Here is a 15,602-nt window from a genome sequence, read left to right as displayed (position 1 = left end):
TTGTTTGAAGTTGTATTTACCAGTATGCGCATTTCTCTGGTGTTTATCTGATGTTAGACTGTCAGTCATAATCAAGTTACCTTTTCTCCCGAATGGCAGCTCAATCTCCACAGAAAGTAAGAACTAACTTGACTTTGCACACACGTATGCATAAACATCGGTAAGCATATGAATGTGTCCCCAACCCAGTGGATTTGTGATTCCTGGTACAGAAATGGGAAAAGGCATTAGTCTAGTAAATTACTCAGTAAACATTATTATTCACAGTGGCTTTACAGCTCACATAGAACATATGCTATCTCTTTCTCATCCCCTCCCTCTTTCTCATCCTCTCTCTCTCTCTCTCAATAGAAACTGTGTCCTTTGGCTCCTAGTCCATAATGCTAGTAATTTCAATTAAAGCCTGTGGCATCTGATATAATTAACATCTTGTAGCCGAGAGGTACTAATGGATTTTGTTTGCACAATTTACCTCCCAATTGATTTCTGTCTGTGTGTGTTGAGACCGGGATCTCCGTTGAGGAGGCCAATCACGGCCTGCCTGGGCCTGCCCAGCTCAGCTCCGCCAGCATTGTTCTGGTTTTGCGTAATTACACAAAGCTGCCATCGAGCTAATGGATTATGCACATCTGGCGTCAATAGCCCAGCACAAATCACCTCATACCTGTAGCTGTGGTGGGGTGGGATGCCTCGCTGATATCAATCAAACTCAGGGCTGGTATCAAAGGGCAGGTTGTTGTTGTTGTTGTTCGTGGTGGGGTGTAGTGTTTTAAATATAGTTCAGCTCAGACTGATGTTATTGTTTTGTTTTCACGTGGCTCTGGGGAGGCTTCTGGTGCTCATGCTGTGTATGAGCAGTGGAGTAGATATACATAGCACACAGCCTGGATGGTGTGGAATGCTGTGTATGAGCAGTGGTGTAGATACAGTACACAGCACACAGCCTGGATGGTGTGGAATGTCTTGACAGTTCATTGTTAATAAGCCTTGTTAAGTTCTAAAGCTAGAAGTACCTGGGGGGCACAGTCAGAAATTTACGAACACTTCACGGGAAAAAAAAGTCCTTATTTCATGTCTCGTTTCACAGAGAGGACGCCACCCAAGCCATGACAGTGAGACAGCACCTGGCGGCTGAAAGAAGAAATGGCAGCAGTTTGTTTAGCATCTGCACCTCCTGACAGCCAACAGTCACACCATTTTTAAAAGGAAAATGGAGGCAATTAAAAAACCATTCTCCTTCCTGTTAGGCAAACTTAATTTACAGCACAGTCAATCAATTATACACAAAAACCCAGAACAATTGGCACACCCGGTGTGACATGCATTCTCAATGAGGACATAAATCGCTGTCATCACAAAGTTCTATTTTTGGGCTGTGGCAGCCATGAAGAGAGACCTGACAGACATCAGTTCCATGTAAACATTTCCAATACATGTGATGATCAGGCCTACACTGATATTTAATGAGCTGGTAAAATACACAGTGCTAATTATGGTGCAGCACTCACTACTGTTTTGACTTCTTTTTTTACAAATGATATCATCTAGAAGTGAAACATGTTATCTAGATGTTGAGCAGTTCACTTTCTTACTGTATATGGAGAGGAATCCTGTTTCGTTGAAATATGGATGAACGAATCAATGTGATTTCAACATGAGACAGTTTTATATTTGACAAACAAACCCCCAAAATAATCATGGTTAGATGTTGAAACAAATCACTTCGTCCACAGAATTTTTATTTTATGGGATAGAACATGCAAAAACCCAGAAATTAATTATAAATTGTATTTGTAATTGGTGAAAAAAGCTGTGTTTTGCACAAAGCAGAAACTACACAGACTCAAATATTCACTGCTGTTATATTGAATTCTAAACCACTGAACCATAACAAAATGCCACACATGAGACAAATACAATAGCCACTTTGCGGTAGCACTAACACTGATAGAGAAACACTGACGTGCTGTGAGAAGATTATTTCCCTTCCACTGTCATTGATCTCTTACACACGTCACCCCCATCACACGGTCATGTCTACTGAAATCAGTCAAGCTATGCAGGCAGGGGAGAAGGGTGGTGCTTGGTGGACATTAATCTATGCCCTCACTGCAACCAAACTGGATTTGGCAGAACCAATATGTGTCCTTCGTGTCTAAATTTAGCTGTGGAGTTTATGGTTGGACATCACAGCAAACAAGAAAGGAATTACTGATGCCATCTTTTTGGACGGATCCTGACTGTATGCCTAAAGTCAGGGCAACATGGACTCATGACAACTGATAGACATATAAACAGACAGTAAATATACAGTTTACACAGATTCCAAATGGACTCTACTGCTGCACACCTTTTGTACAAGTTTCTGTTGTCATTCTCCGTCACTGTCTGAATTGGTATGGTGTGTTATGTTTGGTATGACAGATTTATGTAATGCTGATGACATACAAAAAACATTATAGCGGTGGGATTTTGAAACTCATTACATTGTCTGCAACAATAATGGTACTCATTAACAAACAAAGGATACACTATCCAAGCCCTAGAGTGTAGTGTGTCAGATAATAACTTTTTATGTATACTATGAACAGTTATGTAGGTACTGGACCCCCTTTCAAGAATTGGACATACGGTAAATACATTCAGAACCACAGAAGCACTGTGAAGTGTTGCAATCTTGACTCTCACAACTGTGTGTGGTCTGTGTGTCCACTCTACACATGGCTTTGTCTCAGAAACAGTCTCTTGTTTCAGTTCCACGCACAAACACCCAAAACAGCATGAAACAGTGTGAGGAGACGCAAGCCTACTTTCTTCCCTTCTGCTTCCTTTCTTCTCTCTCTACTACTTTCTTCCCTTCTGCTTCCTTTCTTCTCTCTCTACTTCTTTCTTCCCTTCTGCTCCCTTTCTTCTCTCTCTACTACTTTCTTCCCTTCTGCTCCCTTTCTTCTCTCTCTACTTCTTTCTTCCCTTCTGCTTCCTTTCTTCTCTCTCTACTACTTTCTTCTCTCTTCTTTTCCTCCTCCCCTTCTGCGCGCTTCCCAGTGCAACAGCTGTGGGATATTTTTTTTTTTTCTGCCGACCGAGGGGAGGGGATTACCATTAGAGGGACAGAGGAGATCTCCAGCAAGGGGATACACCGACCGAGGGGAGGGGGAGGTGCCAAGCGAAAGTTCACGTGCAACAGATCTACTCCTCTCCATACATGCAAAACTAATGGGGAAATTACTCTAGTTCTGCTCGCTTTTATGTGTCAGTCTGGTTTTTTTTAACCACAAAGCAAGCTGCTGCCTACGCTGAATGTGGACTATGTCCAGGGGGCTTTCTCTCAACGTGGAATATGACATAGAAGAGAGTGACATCCAAGGGAAACTAAAGTGAAGCTGAAGTCTCTCTCTCTCTAGCTATCTCTTTCTGAGACTCAGGAACGTCGGGTAAGTGAGCTCCTTCTCTTTGGCAACTTCACTTTTAGAACTTTGTAAACAGGTCTGTGTGGAGCCAGAGTACTCAAGATGTGCATACATGCTTGGCAGGAAATGCCCTGACAGCCACAACTGAAACTTGAAAATAAGAGCACAAAAACATGTTTGTCTTGAGTGGCTTAAGTTCATCACCTAAAAAGTCTCAAAAGGGTAAAAGTTTTGTGCAAAACTCAAAACTCCTCTGCACCAACAGCTAGCTACTAATATACTCTTGCATACAGTACATGTTGAAATGTTCAAGAGGAACATTTTCCCATTTGTACAAAAGTTGCATGCTTAATGAACAATGGAACAGATATCACAGTGCTAAAGTGGACTAAATCACGGAACATCTGTGTCAGTCATCTATCAGACGGCAAAAGTGTCTTTTCACATTAGAGCTGATTAGCATGCACACACAATCACTTCTTATTGTGTCACTGCAAAACCAGAGCAACTTACAGTCACTGTCAAAATAATGTGACAACCACACGTGTGCAAAGTGCTTCCATTTATAGACCTATTTATGTATATTCCTTTCTCTTTGGCCAGCCTATTTTATTTGGCATCTGAAGTGCGAGAGAGAGAGAGAGCAACAGGTTTTCTCTGGCAAAGCCGGTGACACAAAGATGAGCTACAGATGTGCTTAGGTATGTGTGGTATTGGTCTTATGAAATCGGTAAAGAAGAGCTTGAAGTGTTGCTGATCTTTCGTCTTAACTGTCTGATAAGACACAAGACAATGGGGCTAAGCAAGAGGGGAAATCGGAGGGGATGAATCTGTCTCCAGGAATCAGGCTGATGTCAGTTTCTTGAGACTAATCGAAACCAGTCCTCGGGAGTTTGGCGTGTGCAGGACTGCTGGGCCTCGATAAAGCTCCACATCGGCTTCCTTTTCCTGTGTTTGTTGTGGGAGAGGCCAGCAGAGTTCATTTCCCACAACGCTCAGATGGGACAGAAGTGCTTAGCTATTTAAACTATACCTTAAAACAACAAGGAGGGCAAAATTAAGGTAAAGCTCAAAGGGGTTTGAATGAGTTATCTAAGCTAATTTCACAAGCGCTGTAACTTAAGAGTAAGGGCTTTCAAAACACAACAAGCATGCAACTCTCCTGGTGAAACATCTTATGGCCTAATTATATAGTTGATTAGAATTCACATAGTTAATTCTTACAGTATTAAACTTAGAGAGGAAATAATGTAATCACTATTGACTTTGCGATTGTCCTGTAAAATGTTTAATAAATTAATATTCAAGATATATGTCCTATTTTAGACCAATAATAGACTGTTATACCTTTTACACCTTTCATTCAGTGTCAGGCCTCAGAGGTCTCAGACCTTTTCTTTTGAGAGTTGGATTGCACAACTGTTATTTATCCTATTTTTTTTATCTATGTATATAACCTAGATACTGTAACACTGACATAATAACAACTTCTACGACCATATTCTCCATCTCCTTCTCTTTCCCATAGAAAGCTGAAACCAAAGGGGACAGCATTGCAATCCCTCCACCCCCCACTCCCCCCTCTCCTCCCCCAGGAGTACTCACAGCCTCCGGATACTTTCGCTCCTGTCAGCTGTCCCTCTCAATCCGATCCCGGGAAGCCCTGCAACTCCAGCAGCATGGACTCCACTACAGGGGAACTCAATGTAACTGACCAGACCCAGGTCACAAACACAGGTGAGTTGGCCGCAGTTCCCCACAGTGCACCTATAAATAATCTTTTTTTTTTTAATACACTGAGAAGGTGCCACGTACATAGAGTTGATATTTAGAAGTGCAGAGTCATTGTTATTCCATCTCCAAAAGAGCACAGCGGAGACATTATTCTATAGCTCTTAGGTTTTCTATGCATGAGTTGTCAGCGCCTGTGCATACTTCAGGTGTACTGGTCCATGGGGCAATAATGCAAAAATATGACTGGGGAGGGCAATCACATGTGCATGTGTGCACAAGGCACAGACACACTGACAAACAATTCACAGCCAATATCATAATACTGACCATGCCGTTGCAATGAATGCTCTTTACTGAATTAGCCTGATAAGGTTCTTGGTAATATCCATAACAATTTGGAAATCTATCTGGATATAGATTAATTGCCATATAAGTACAGCCCCCAACCCCCCCCCCCACACACACACACACACACACACAAACAATCAACACACACTTCAATTAAATCAAACAGAGAGGCCCCCAGATGAATATGGTGCGGTGTAATAGTGTCATCGACCAACCTGGCAAATACAAATGATTAATTTCAGTTTTGGAAACTGTTGCCATTATTAAAATGTGAAGAATGAGAAAATGCATTCTTCCAGCCTATGCATCACTGTAAATGAATACATCTCATATTCAGGCTGTTCATTTAATCTCGAGACTGCTCTCGGCTTACAGTGGCATTTGATATAATTCCATTATCTAATTTGTATCAATGTCAATATGAAGAACAGCTGTCAGTGGCATTATTACATTTTTTCTAGGGCCATTTACCGTCATGACAGACCATATTTGAAGGTGTATCTTGATATGATATGGGGAAGCCTTTCTACACCTGGCTTACACCATCCCAAAACAATTTTTCTGATGAAGTTGCTAATCATAATAATAACTACTGCAACATTATGACAAAAAGAAACTGCATTTGTTCAGCGTCTGCTTTGTTTGTGGCTTGTTTGTGGCTTTCTTGATAATTCAGCAGAGGACAGGTGGTCAGACGGTGTGCGTCATGTTGACTGTTTACTTTTCGGCGCCTAAACATTAAGCAAGGCGATGAGCGTGACACGCGTTGGTGGCATGGGTGAGATGACATGCGTCGAGTAGGCCTCGGTGACAGGAGGCAAACAATGCAGCAGAGCTCTGAGAGAACACAGCTGAATGCGTTTGAGGCCGGCCCAGCCGCCACCAGCTGTGACAATAATAAGAACACAGCAGACAAAGCCAAAACACTTATGGAACACTTCAGCCACCCCGCACACACCAACCCTGTGCTCTGTGCTCTTCTTCAGGCAAATAACAAATTACTATTCAAAATCAAGTTTATGTCAATAAAGTTTATGTCATACATAATACATTATACATCAAGTTCAAGTTACTTTATTTTGTCCCCACAAATTGCCCCATTGGGGGCCAAACACACACATTATAAGGTAGTGGTACGTAGTGGTAGTGGGGCGGTGGTAGTGTAGTGGTTAAGGAGCTGGGCTAGCGTGCTGTAGCCTGAAAGTTGTCGGTTCAATTCCCGGCTTCTACCGTTGTGCCCTTGAGAAAGGCACTTAACCCCAAGTTGCTCCAGGGACAATGTGATCCCTTGTAATATAGCTGACATGTAAGTCACTTTGGTCAAGAAGTGTCTGCTAAATGTAATGGAATGTAATAAGATAGGAGCTGTTTGTTTCAATATACGATCATCTAACATGGCTGCTGTACAGCTGCAAATATATATGGTTTGTGTACTCAATGTCTCAATATCTAATTTTATATATTATTTTAATATTATATTAATATATTATTTTAATAGTATAGCAAGGGAGCTAAATTAGGTGAGCCAAATCTCTGTCGAATCACAAAGTGTGTGCTGGTCTATTGGAGTCGGAGTGTGAATCGCATGGCTGAAACTGTGTCCTCTACAAAAACATTTAAATGCACACAAAACTGTCCTGCCAACACAAAGGAATAACAAACAGAGTGTGGGTCAGCTCTGTTTCCTGCTGTTGTTTTCCATTGAACCTCGCTGATTTTGCCTCTGTCCTGTGACCAGAGGCTTGGGAAAACAGATAAGCAGCGCTTCAACACCAAAGGGAAACAATATTATTATAAACTGGGATGTGGCATAAAAATCCGCCAAAACAGTTCAAAGAATGTTGAAAGCTAATAAGCACTCGTTGTGGACACGAACGTGGCACGAATACGAGACCCCCAATTTAGAGAACACTCTCACTGCTTGTGGAGCCATTATAAGAATGAGGTGAAAATAACAGAATATATCATTCCTAACTTAAAAGGCTTGTTTACATTTTGTGATGTGAAACATTCAGGGGGTAAGAGCATGGTGTGTATTTGCATAGCATTTGTTATGCAAGGATAATATTTACCATACACTTCACAGTTGGTGTCCCTGGTGGGTATGGGCAAAAATCAGATTTGATGTTGCTGTTAAATGATGATTGCCTGCTCTGAGAGGTTGATTATATTTTCTCTGCAACCTATGGGTGCACTGACACCGCATGTTGCATCAACCTATTTACATGTCCCTAGAGAATACAGAACTTTGAGAGTAAATGGGGTTTTCCTTCATGCTATTGCTGATGGAAAATGAGCAGAGACTGTAATATGTCCATAATAATAATGTCAATGCCAGTATCAATAATGCGACTCCTAATATGAGTTCATGGACTACTGTGTTATCAGCAGAACACCAGGATATTTCAATAGATGCCTGTATGTATCCAGCGAAGGCCATAACACAACATAACAGAAAATCCATGAAATGATGTTGGTGTTACTCTAGTTGTATAGTACCGGCCACAATACAAGATACAGCACATAAGCACTCATCTACAGCACATAAGCACTCATCTACAGCCCGTAAGCACTCATCTACAGCACGTAAGCACTCGTCTACAGGTTCAGGGCTCTAGTTGTATAGTACAGGCCACAATACAAGATACAGCACATAAGCACTCATCTACAGCACGTAAGCACTCATCTACAGCACATAAGCAGTCATCTACAGCAGCGGTCCCCAACCACCGGGCCGCAGGACATTCCTAACTGGGCCGTATCCTACGACATGAGTTTAAAAAAATGCATGCAAACTAAACTAAATTTAATTCGCAATAATGTCACGTTTTTACATGGCTTAGGCCTATATGCAGTTGTTTGATTGCACGCATGTTTGCATTTTGCAAGGTCTATTTTCTTACGTCTGTCTGTCCCGCCTTCAACACTTTCACATATTGCCTTCAGCGCTGCGCAGCCTCAGGTCAGCTCACTTTACTTGATCAGTTCTTGGCGAACTGTAGTGTCACACGAAGTTAGCTAAACTGCTAGAATGAGCAACAAAAAACAAGCATCTTTAGCAGGTCACTGGCCAGAGTGTTTGAGTTGCGAGAGCCGCTGCAGAGATTTCTTACAGAAAAAAAGTCACCGTTAGCTGCACATTTTATGATGAGGACTGGGTGTCAAAACTCGCTTACCTGTGTGAAATATTCGGGTTGCTTAATGACCTCAACCTGTCACTCCAGGGGAGAATGACGACTGTCTTTAAACTGGCAGATAAAGTCGCTGCATTTAAAGCCAAGCTTGATTTGTGGGGACGACGAGTGGACCGGGGTGTATTTGATATGTTCCAAACAGTAGTGGGGTTTTTGGGAGAGACTGAGGCAGGGCCCTTTCTCTCGCAGCTGGTGCGCGATCACCTTGTTGCGCTTTCAAATGAGTTTGAGCGTTACTTCCCATCCTCCAAACAAAGATCCACGGCAAACCAATGAGTGGGTCCGCAACCCATTTGTCAATATCCCAAATAGTCCTAACAACTTGTCAGCGCAGGAGGAAGAGCAGTTGATCGAAATTGCAGTGTGAAAAAGAGTGTGTAGAAGGAAACCTCTGGCGGGTTTTTGGATCAAAAACAAAGTAGAATATCCCGAGATAGCCATAAAAGCGCTGAAAACGTTTCCCAGCACGTATCTATGCGAGGCCGGGTTTTCGGCAATGACTGCAACTAAGACCAAATTGCGCAATCGACTGGACATTTCAAACATACTGAGGGTATGTCACTGTCTTCCATCACCCCCAGATGGAAGCTTCTTGTTGCAGGGAAACAAGCAGGGCTCCCACTGATTATATTCGTAATGCACGTTTAGTTCCCATGTTTTGTTCCCATATTTTGTTAAGCATGTTCACACTTGTAGATGGAGCTTCAAGTTGTTCAATATTCATAGTTCATATTGTTCAATTTTCACTTCTTCAAGTTCACGTTTTTCACAAGAGATCGTTACCTTCACTGTTCATACATAACTGGAGCTAGTTCTTTTCAAGTAATGCATGCACAACACATATGGAACATGGAACACTGTTGGGAAAGTGCCTGCCTTGTGTACCGTTGGCACAGTGCCAGTTCAGAGTCGGAGTCTGCACAACATGTGCCTCTCCTGACTCCGTCTGTGTTTAGCGCTCTCTCTCTCTCCTCTCCTCCCTGAATGTTACAGTGCATACCAGAGACCAAAAAAAGCACAAACAAGACTCAGAGGTTGCGAAATAAAAAAAGGGAAGCGACTTGATATATGCATTCATAAGAGGCAGCAGAAGACTTCTTTGGAAGAGGAGAAAGGAGGTTGGGAGAATAAGGTGGATAAGAGTGGGACATTGCGTTCATTATTTTCTTGGAGTGCAATATTTTCTTGGTCTGCATCCTGGGAGTTGGAACTGTTTCTCAGCCCTTGGGGGAGGAGGAAGGGAAAAGGATGTGTGAAATTTGCCAAGAGAAAGTCTGGAGACCCAGCGCTGGATGTGGGGAGTTTATCTCTGGTCTGCAAGATCCCTCACTTCCTGCTCCGAATCCCAGCTGTAGTAGATGGGATAATAACACACAGGCTTCCTCTTCATTACCTCAACAGTGAGGTCCAACCACACACAGTATTTAGTCATCTAGTCAAAAGTGAGCCGTGTTCATGCTAATCTAGCTTAGTTCAAGTGTATTTGCTGGCTGTTTGTGTTGTTGTTTATTTGTTTTGATGTATCAGTCTTCCTCAGAAGGCTGTTGCTAACAGGCATGGAGGAGCACGAGGCTAAGCACCATCTGCAGGCAATCAGGCCCAGTCATCTGATTCAGTCATAAGAATTCATAGTTGTTAGCCAACTGACTCATCCACTGCTCATGCACCCCCACCCCCGACCCCCGACCCAAACACACACACACACTCACACACACACGCACACACACACACACACACACACACACCCAAACCCCCACTGCCTCGGTCCCAGAGATGGGGGCCTAAGGGGACCTACAACCAGCACAGAAAAAGGGACAAGCAGGCAGGGGGTGGAGGAGGCTGTTCTGATGCTGTGGTTGGGCCAGGCCATATGTTTTGTCGAGATACGAGAACAGAATTTGTTCTTCGCTTCAAATTCTCAGCCAGACGAGACCCCAGGCTAAGGATATGTAGGGTGTAAGGAGTGTGTGTGTGTGTGTGTGTGTGTGGGGGTGTTCAGTGCAGCTCAGAGTCAGAAGGGGTGAAGAATGGCCATGCCTTTACTCCTTCATAGAAGGTTAGTCTCTCTAAGAAAGAGGCCTCTGTGTAGCATGTAACCTGGGGGCCTCTGTGTGTGTGTGTGTTAGTGTGTGTGTGTGACTAATTGAGTCAAGAATTGAGAATTGACTAAAGTTGACTAAAGAGGTCAGCAAGATCATAATTCTATTTAGTCAAATGAATGCGATATATGAATGGTATTCAGCAAGTCACACAAAACTGAGTATATACTGTTGATACTTAGTGTTGGAAAGATTCAATATATTTTACTTGCTGGCAACCAAATGATGGTGACCTTGACTTGACTACATACATTTGCACTCGTTAGTTTGCCAGGCACTTTCATCCATAGCAACATACACTGGAGGCAAAACTGCCAAGTTTCAGTAAGAAGGAAAGCTATTGAGAGCAAGAGCAACGATTTTAACTCCAATTTATCATAGAGCACAAAAGCCACGGGGACCAAACTGAAGAGTCAGAGGTCGGAGCCAAATAAAGAGTTTGGCCAGCAAAACAATAAGGGTCATTTCCTCAGTAAGGTCATATGATACTGTACAATGCAATCCTATGGGCCAACCTAGCCCATAAAAGGAAAACATTCTTTCACAACACTGACAGGCCCATGAATGTTATTGTAAGTGTAACATGGAAAGGAGAGACTGACTTGTGTCAGATATATTCACCTGAATCTGCATCAGAAGATTCCCCTTACCTTATCAGGGGCATGTTAATGACATCATTTGAGAAGCTAGCTTCCCTACAGTGACAATCAAAACAAGTACACGTTGTTTGTGCATTGTTATTGTAATGATATTAGAGTGTTTACACAACATGTAAACTTTCTTCACTAAACATTGTTGTGTGCCTTACTTTCAAATAACATTCAATAGCAGCATTTCATTGCTGTTTTATAAAGTAAACAGCCTCTTAGGAGGAAACGTTTGGGAACTGTGTGCATTCATTTCATTCTGCACCCCAAGCTCTAGTTGAACACAAATAACAGAATGAAAGCAAGTGAAATGGCCCGTACAGATTCGGTTTGATGATATCATATCTCTATTAACTGTGTTCTTTCCTTGTGGGAGTAACTCATTTTAATAAGACCCATCACAGTAACAAACTGACTTTGCTAGGCATTCACATATTATTTAAAGCAAATACGGACCCTTGATTTAATTAAAATGAGTTCAGTTGAGATCGATTTCTCATTAAGGAATGTTAGAAACAATACAAGATGATGCGCTTCTCTTTCCTTAGTGTCGCCGCCTTTTGCAGAGATGTTGTGCAAGGCAGTGATCTTTCTTGTGACAAGTAACCTTCTGATAGGAAATACTGTATTCCTCCATTATCCCTTTCCCACAACATGATTAATGATGGTTCTATTTTCTAAGATCAGTAATGGAAGGTAAATTAAGATACCCTTACGCGGGGGTCATTGCAGGTTGCAAATAGTAATTTTAGCAAATGTGCCAAGGGCAATGTCCATAAAATTGATTGAGTAGAGCTTTCAAGGTTTCTGAAAAAAGGCTCCCCAGTTGGAGTTAAGTTTATGGAAATATGCCCAAAAGTTGGGCTGCCTTAGGATATGTGCAGAGAATGGTTAGCTTCCTTAAACGTCATCAAATGGCTCTTAGAGCTGATTTTCTCTCAAATGTAAATGTACAGCCAACCACAGACAGCTGCTCTCTATAAAACCCTGCCACTTCCAACATGCCATTCATCTTAAATACGTCAATCTAACAGCAGGATAGGTTGCAAAAGTGTTAGCCCCCTGTCATCTGCATTTTAAAATCACCTCTGTCTCTAGTGACTGAAACCACACTGCTATCTTGTACAGACAGGGCTGGACTAGGCTGATTCCGCTTACACAAGATTCTGTTACTCGTTTAGCTATTTCATCTGAGGCGAGTTTAGATGGAAGTGCCGTGGCCTAGAGAGGCTGTGAGTTGGCTTTCTGCAACCTGTGAGTGCAACCTACTTCCACACATGAATGTATGTACAGTAAGGAGCTGCAAATAGCTGCTATAGCTGTCCCTGTTAGGTGGGCATGTTGTAAAGAGTGAGAGACAGTAGACTCTCTTTACAAGAGAAGGTTTCCTTTGCTATCTTTTATCCACATCAGTCTTGTAGAAATACAGTAAGCATGTTCTTTGCATAATGTGACCATGTTGGAGTTTTGGTCAAAGACTTCTGACCTTTTTGAGTTTATCCACACTTATGGGAAAGGCGGAAGGCCATGTACTAGGCATCTTGTTTGGAGTGTTGAGCTGCACTTATGTGCAAGACATACTGTATAAGAAGCTTATGCCAATGTGAGAGGCATGCTATGGAGGATCCACTGAAGGGTGAGCCACTCACCGGCTGATCCAGTACATCGTTAACCCGCAGTCCCTCTGAGTGGCCAGACTTTATGGGCATCATGAGCCCAAAGCCCTGAGTATGTAGGGCGTTTGTATTCTGCTGACCCCATCAGGTCCCATTGGCGAGCAGGGCTGGTACATGTCACCACCTGGTAAAGACTTTCCCCTGCACTTCAGCGAACTGTCAGAACTGCTTGTTTCTGTTTGTGCCGAGTGACTTGTGTACTAGTGGGTGTGTTTCCCTTGACAGTAGCTTGTTGTGGTGGGTGACTTGTGCACTAGTGGGTGTGTTGCCCTTGACCCTTGACTAGTGGGTGTGTTGCCCTTGACAGTAGCTTGTTGTGGTGGGTGTGTTGCCCTTGACAGTAGCTTGTTGTGGTGGGTGACTTGTGCACTAGTGGGTGTGTTGCCCTTGACAGTAGCTTGTGGTGGTGGGTGTGTTGCCCTTGACAGTAGCTTGTTGTGGTGGGTGTGCTGCCCTTGACAGTAGCTTGTTGTGGTGGGTGGCTTGTGCACTAGTGGGTGTGTTGCCCTTGACAGTAGTTTGTTGTGGTGGGTGTGCTGCCCTTGACAGTAGCTTGTTGTGGTGGGTGTGTTGCCCTTGACAGTAGCTTGTGGTGGTGGGTGTGTTGCCCTTGACAGTAGCTTGTTGTGGTGGTGGGTGTGTTGCCCTTGGCAGTAGCTTGTTGTGGTGGGTGTGTTGCCCTTGACAGTAGCTTGTTGTGGTGGGTGTGTTGCCCTTGACAGTAGCTTGTGGTGGTGGGTGTGTTGCCCTTGACAGTAGCTTGTTGTGGTGGGTGTGTTGTCAACGCACTGGTCAATTGAGCCACATTGTTCCATGAGTCCAGACCCTCAAATACAAAAACAATGGAACAAAATGTCTATTGCAGTTTGCCACAGAGCCAGTGTATGCTAGCTTTAACTGTGTCTCTTTAATGAGGTATTTTTTTATAAAAAAACAACAACAGTGTTGTACAAGGCAGCCATCTGCCCTGGATTTCAAGATAGGATCTGCAGTAAGCTTAACTCTCATGAATCCAAGCAGCTTCCTATTAAAAAACACTATTGCCATGCATCCTTGTGTTTCCTTTTAATCCAAGTACCATAAAGTCAAATAATCACATTCATTCATTTAAATCTGAAACCCAGAAAATAAAGCTGTACAGAGGAAGACAGAACAGGAGACGGTAAAAGACAAGGATGGAGGAGTTCTGCTTTAGCACACTGGCTCCTCAAACTTTTTTTCACACATGCAAAATCAAAAGTTTGAAATGCCTTCACACTGCTCAGTTCAAGAACCCAAGGGTGTCCCTGTGATACCCAACCTTATCTTCACAGAGGAACTGTTACCCTTGCAGGTTTATTTCTCAATTTGATATTTCTTTCCCTCCAGCACTATAATCTGATTTCTAGGTCACTGAATAACTATATCAGTGTCCGGGTGACCTTTGGGTCATTTGCAATTTCCCATTTGTTACTTTTTTCAGAGATTCTTAATCCATTTCCTCCACCTTACCTGCCATAAAAGATTAGATGTCCTGCTCGCTGTGATTGTAGGCTGACCTTGACAAGGGCGAGTGCCATACAGTGACAAAATCTTCATAATCATAATTATAGTGCAATAGTTATGAATGTCTGCACTGAAAAGAGTTTTTTTTTTTCTTTTTTTATTGGTGACCATGGAAATTCAAGCAAATGTGAATCAATATCAGAAGCACTTGCCAGGATAATATATGGATGTATATAGAGAAAGAAAATGCATTTGAGCCTACAGCTAAAGAAGAAGAGGTCCCTACTTTAAATGGAAAACACAACAAAAACAAGCACTGTCCTTTAAGCTCTCTATTCAAGGACATACTCTATAGGTGCTGAGTAATGCTGATCAACACAGTACACACAGTTTATTTGTGTTGTGGGTTAGCCTGGCAATTGAAAGGTTGTGGCCTCCTCTCTCACTCCTGAACTCTCTGACTATCTATAGACAAGGTTGTGGTCTAACGAGGAAACTTGCCTTTGCACATAACTTTATCCTCACTATTTCAGTTCAAGTTAAGTAACAGCTTTCACTGGGTTGTAACCTGTGATGGACTAGTGTAAAAAACAGGGATATTCCACCAATGACGAATCAGAGACAAAAAGAGTCTTGACTGTGACATCTTAGAGTTGATGGAAGGCCGATACAGCAGACATTCATCAGAAGACTGTCATGGGTGAAAGAAGGCATAACGCTAGATCATAGAATTAAGATTAAATGGTGCATATCCAGAAGTGTCCTGTAGACCAGAGTGAAACTCAAATATGTAATGGCTGCTAAAGAAAGTATATGTGGGCAGTTCCAGTAAGCTCTCCATTTAAGAGCCATCAACCAGTAGCTGACGCTCACATCTCTCACAAAAACTATATAACACAGCCACATATTACTCCTTTTCACCACTTGTTGGATTTGTCAAAGGCAGAATAGTGGAACGCTAGACATAATTAATGTTTTGACACCATTGAGCCAACATCGCAAATGCACA

General features: G+C 42.6%; 1 protein-coding gene across 1 annotated transcript in view; it reads left to right on the top strand.

Moving 5' to 3' along the window:
• The first annotated feature begins 3,121 nt into the window (after nucleotides 1–3,121).
• The window catches only part of gypc (glycophorin C (Gerbich blood group)), a 29,097-nt gene continuing 16,616 nt past the window's right edge, over nucleotides 3,122–15,602 (top strand). The window contains 2 exon segments of the mRNA XM_048238945.1: nucleotides 3,122–3,434; nucleotides 4,939–5,147. Coding sequence (XP_048094902.1) covers nucleotides 5,090–5,147 — 58 coding nt within the window. The 5' untranslated portion in view covers nucleotides 3,122–3,434; nucleotides 4,939–5,089.

This window comes from Alosa alosa, chromosome 3, assembly GCF_017589495.1.
Source record: "Alosa alosa isolate M-15738 ecotype Scorff River chromosome 3, AALO_Geno_1.1, whole genome shotgun sequence".
NCBI classification, from domain to species: Eukaryota; Metazoa; Chordata; class Actinopteri; order Clupeiformes; family Clupeidae; genus Alosa; species Alosa alosa.
Note: the sequence above shows the minus strand (reverse complement) of the source record. Positions and strands in the feature narration are given on the sequence as shown.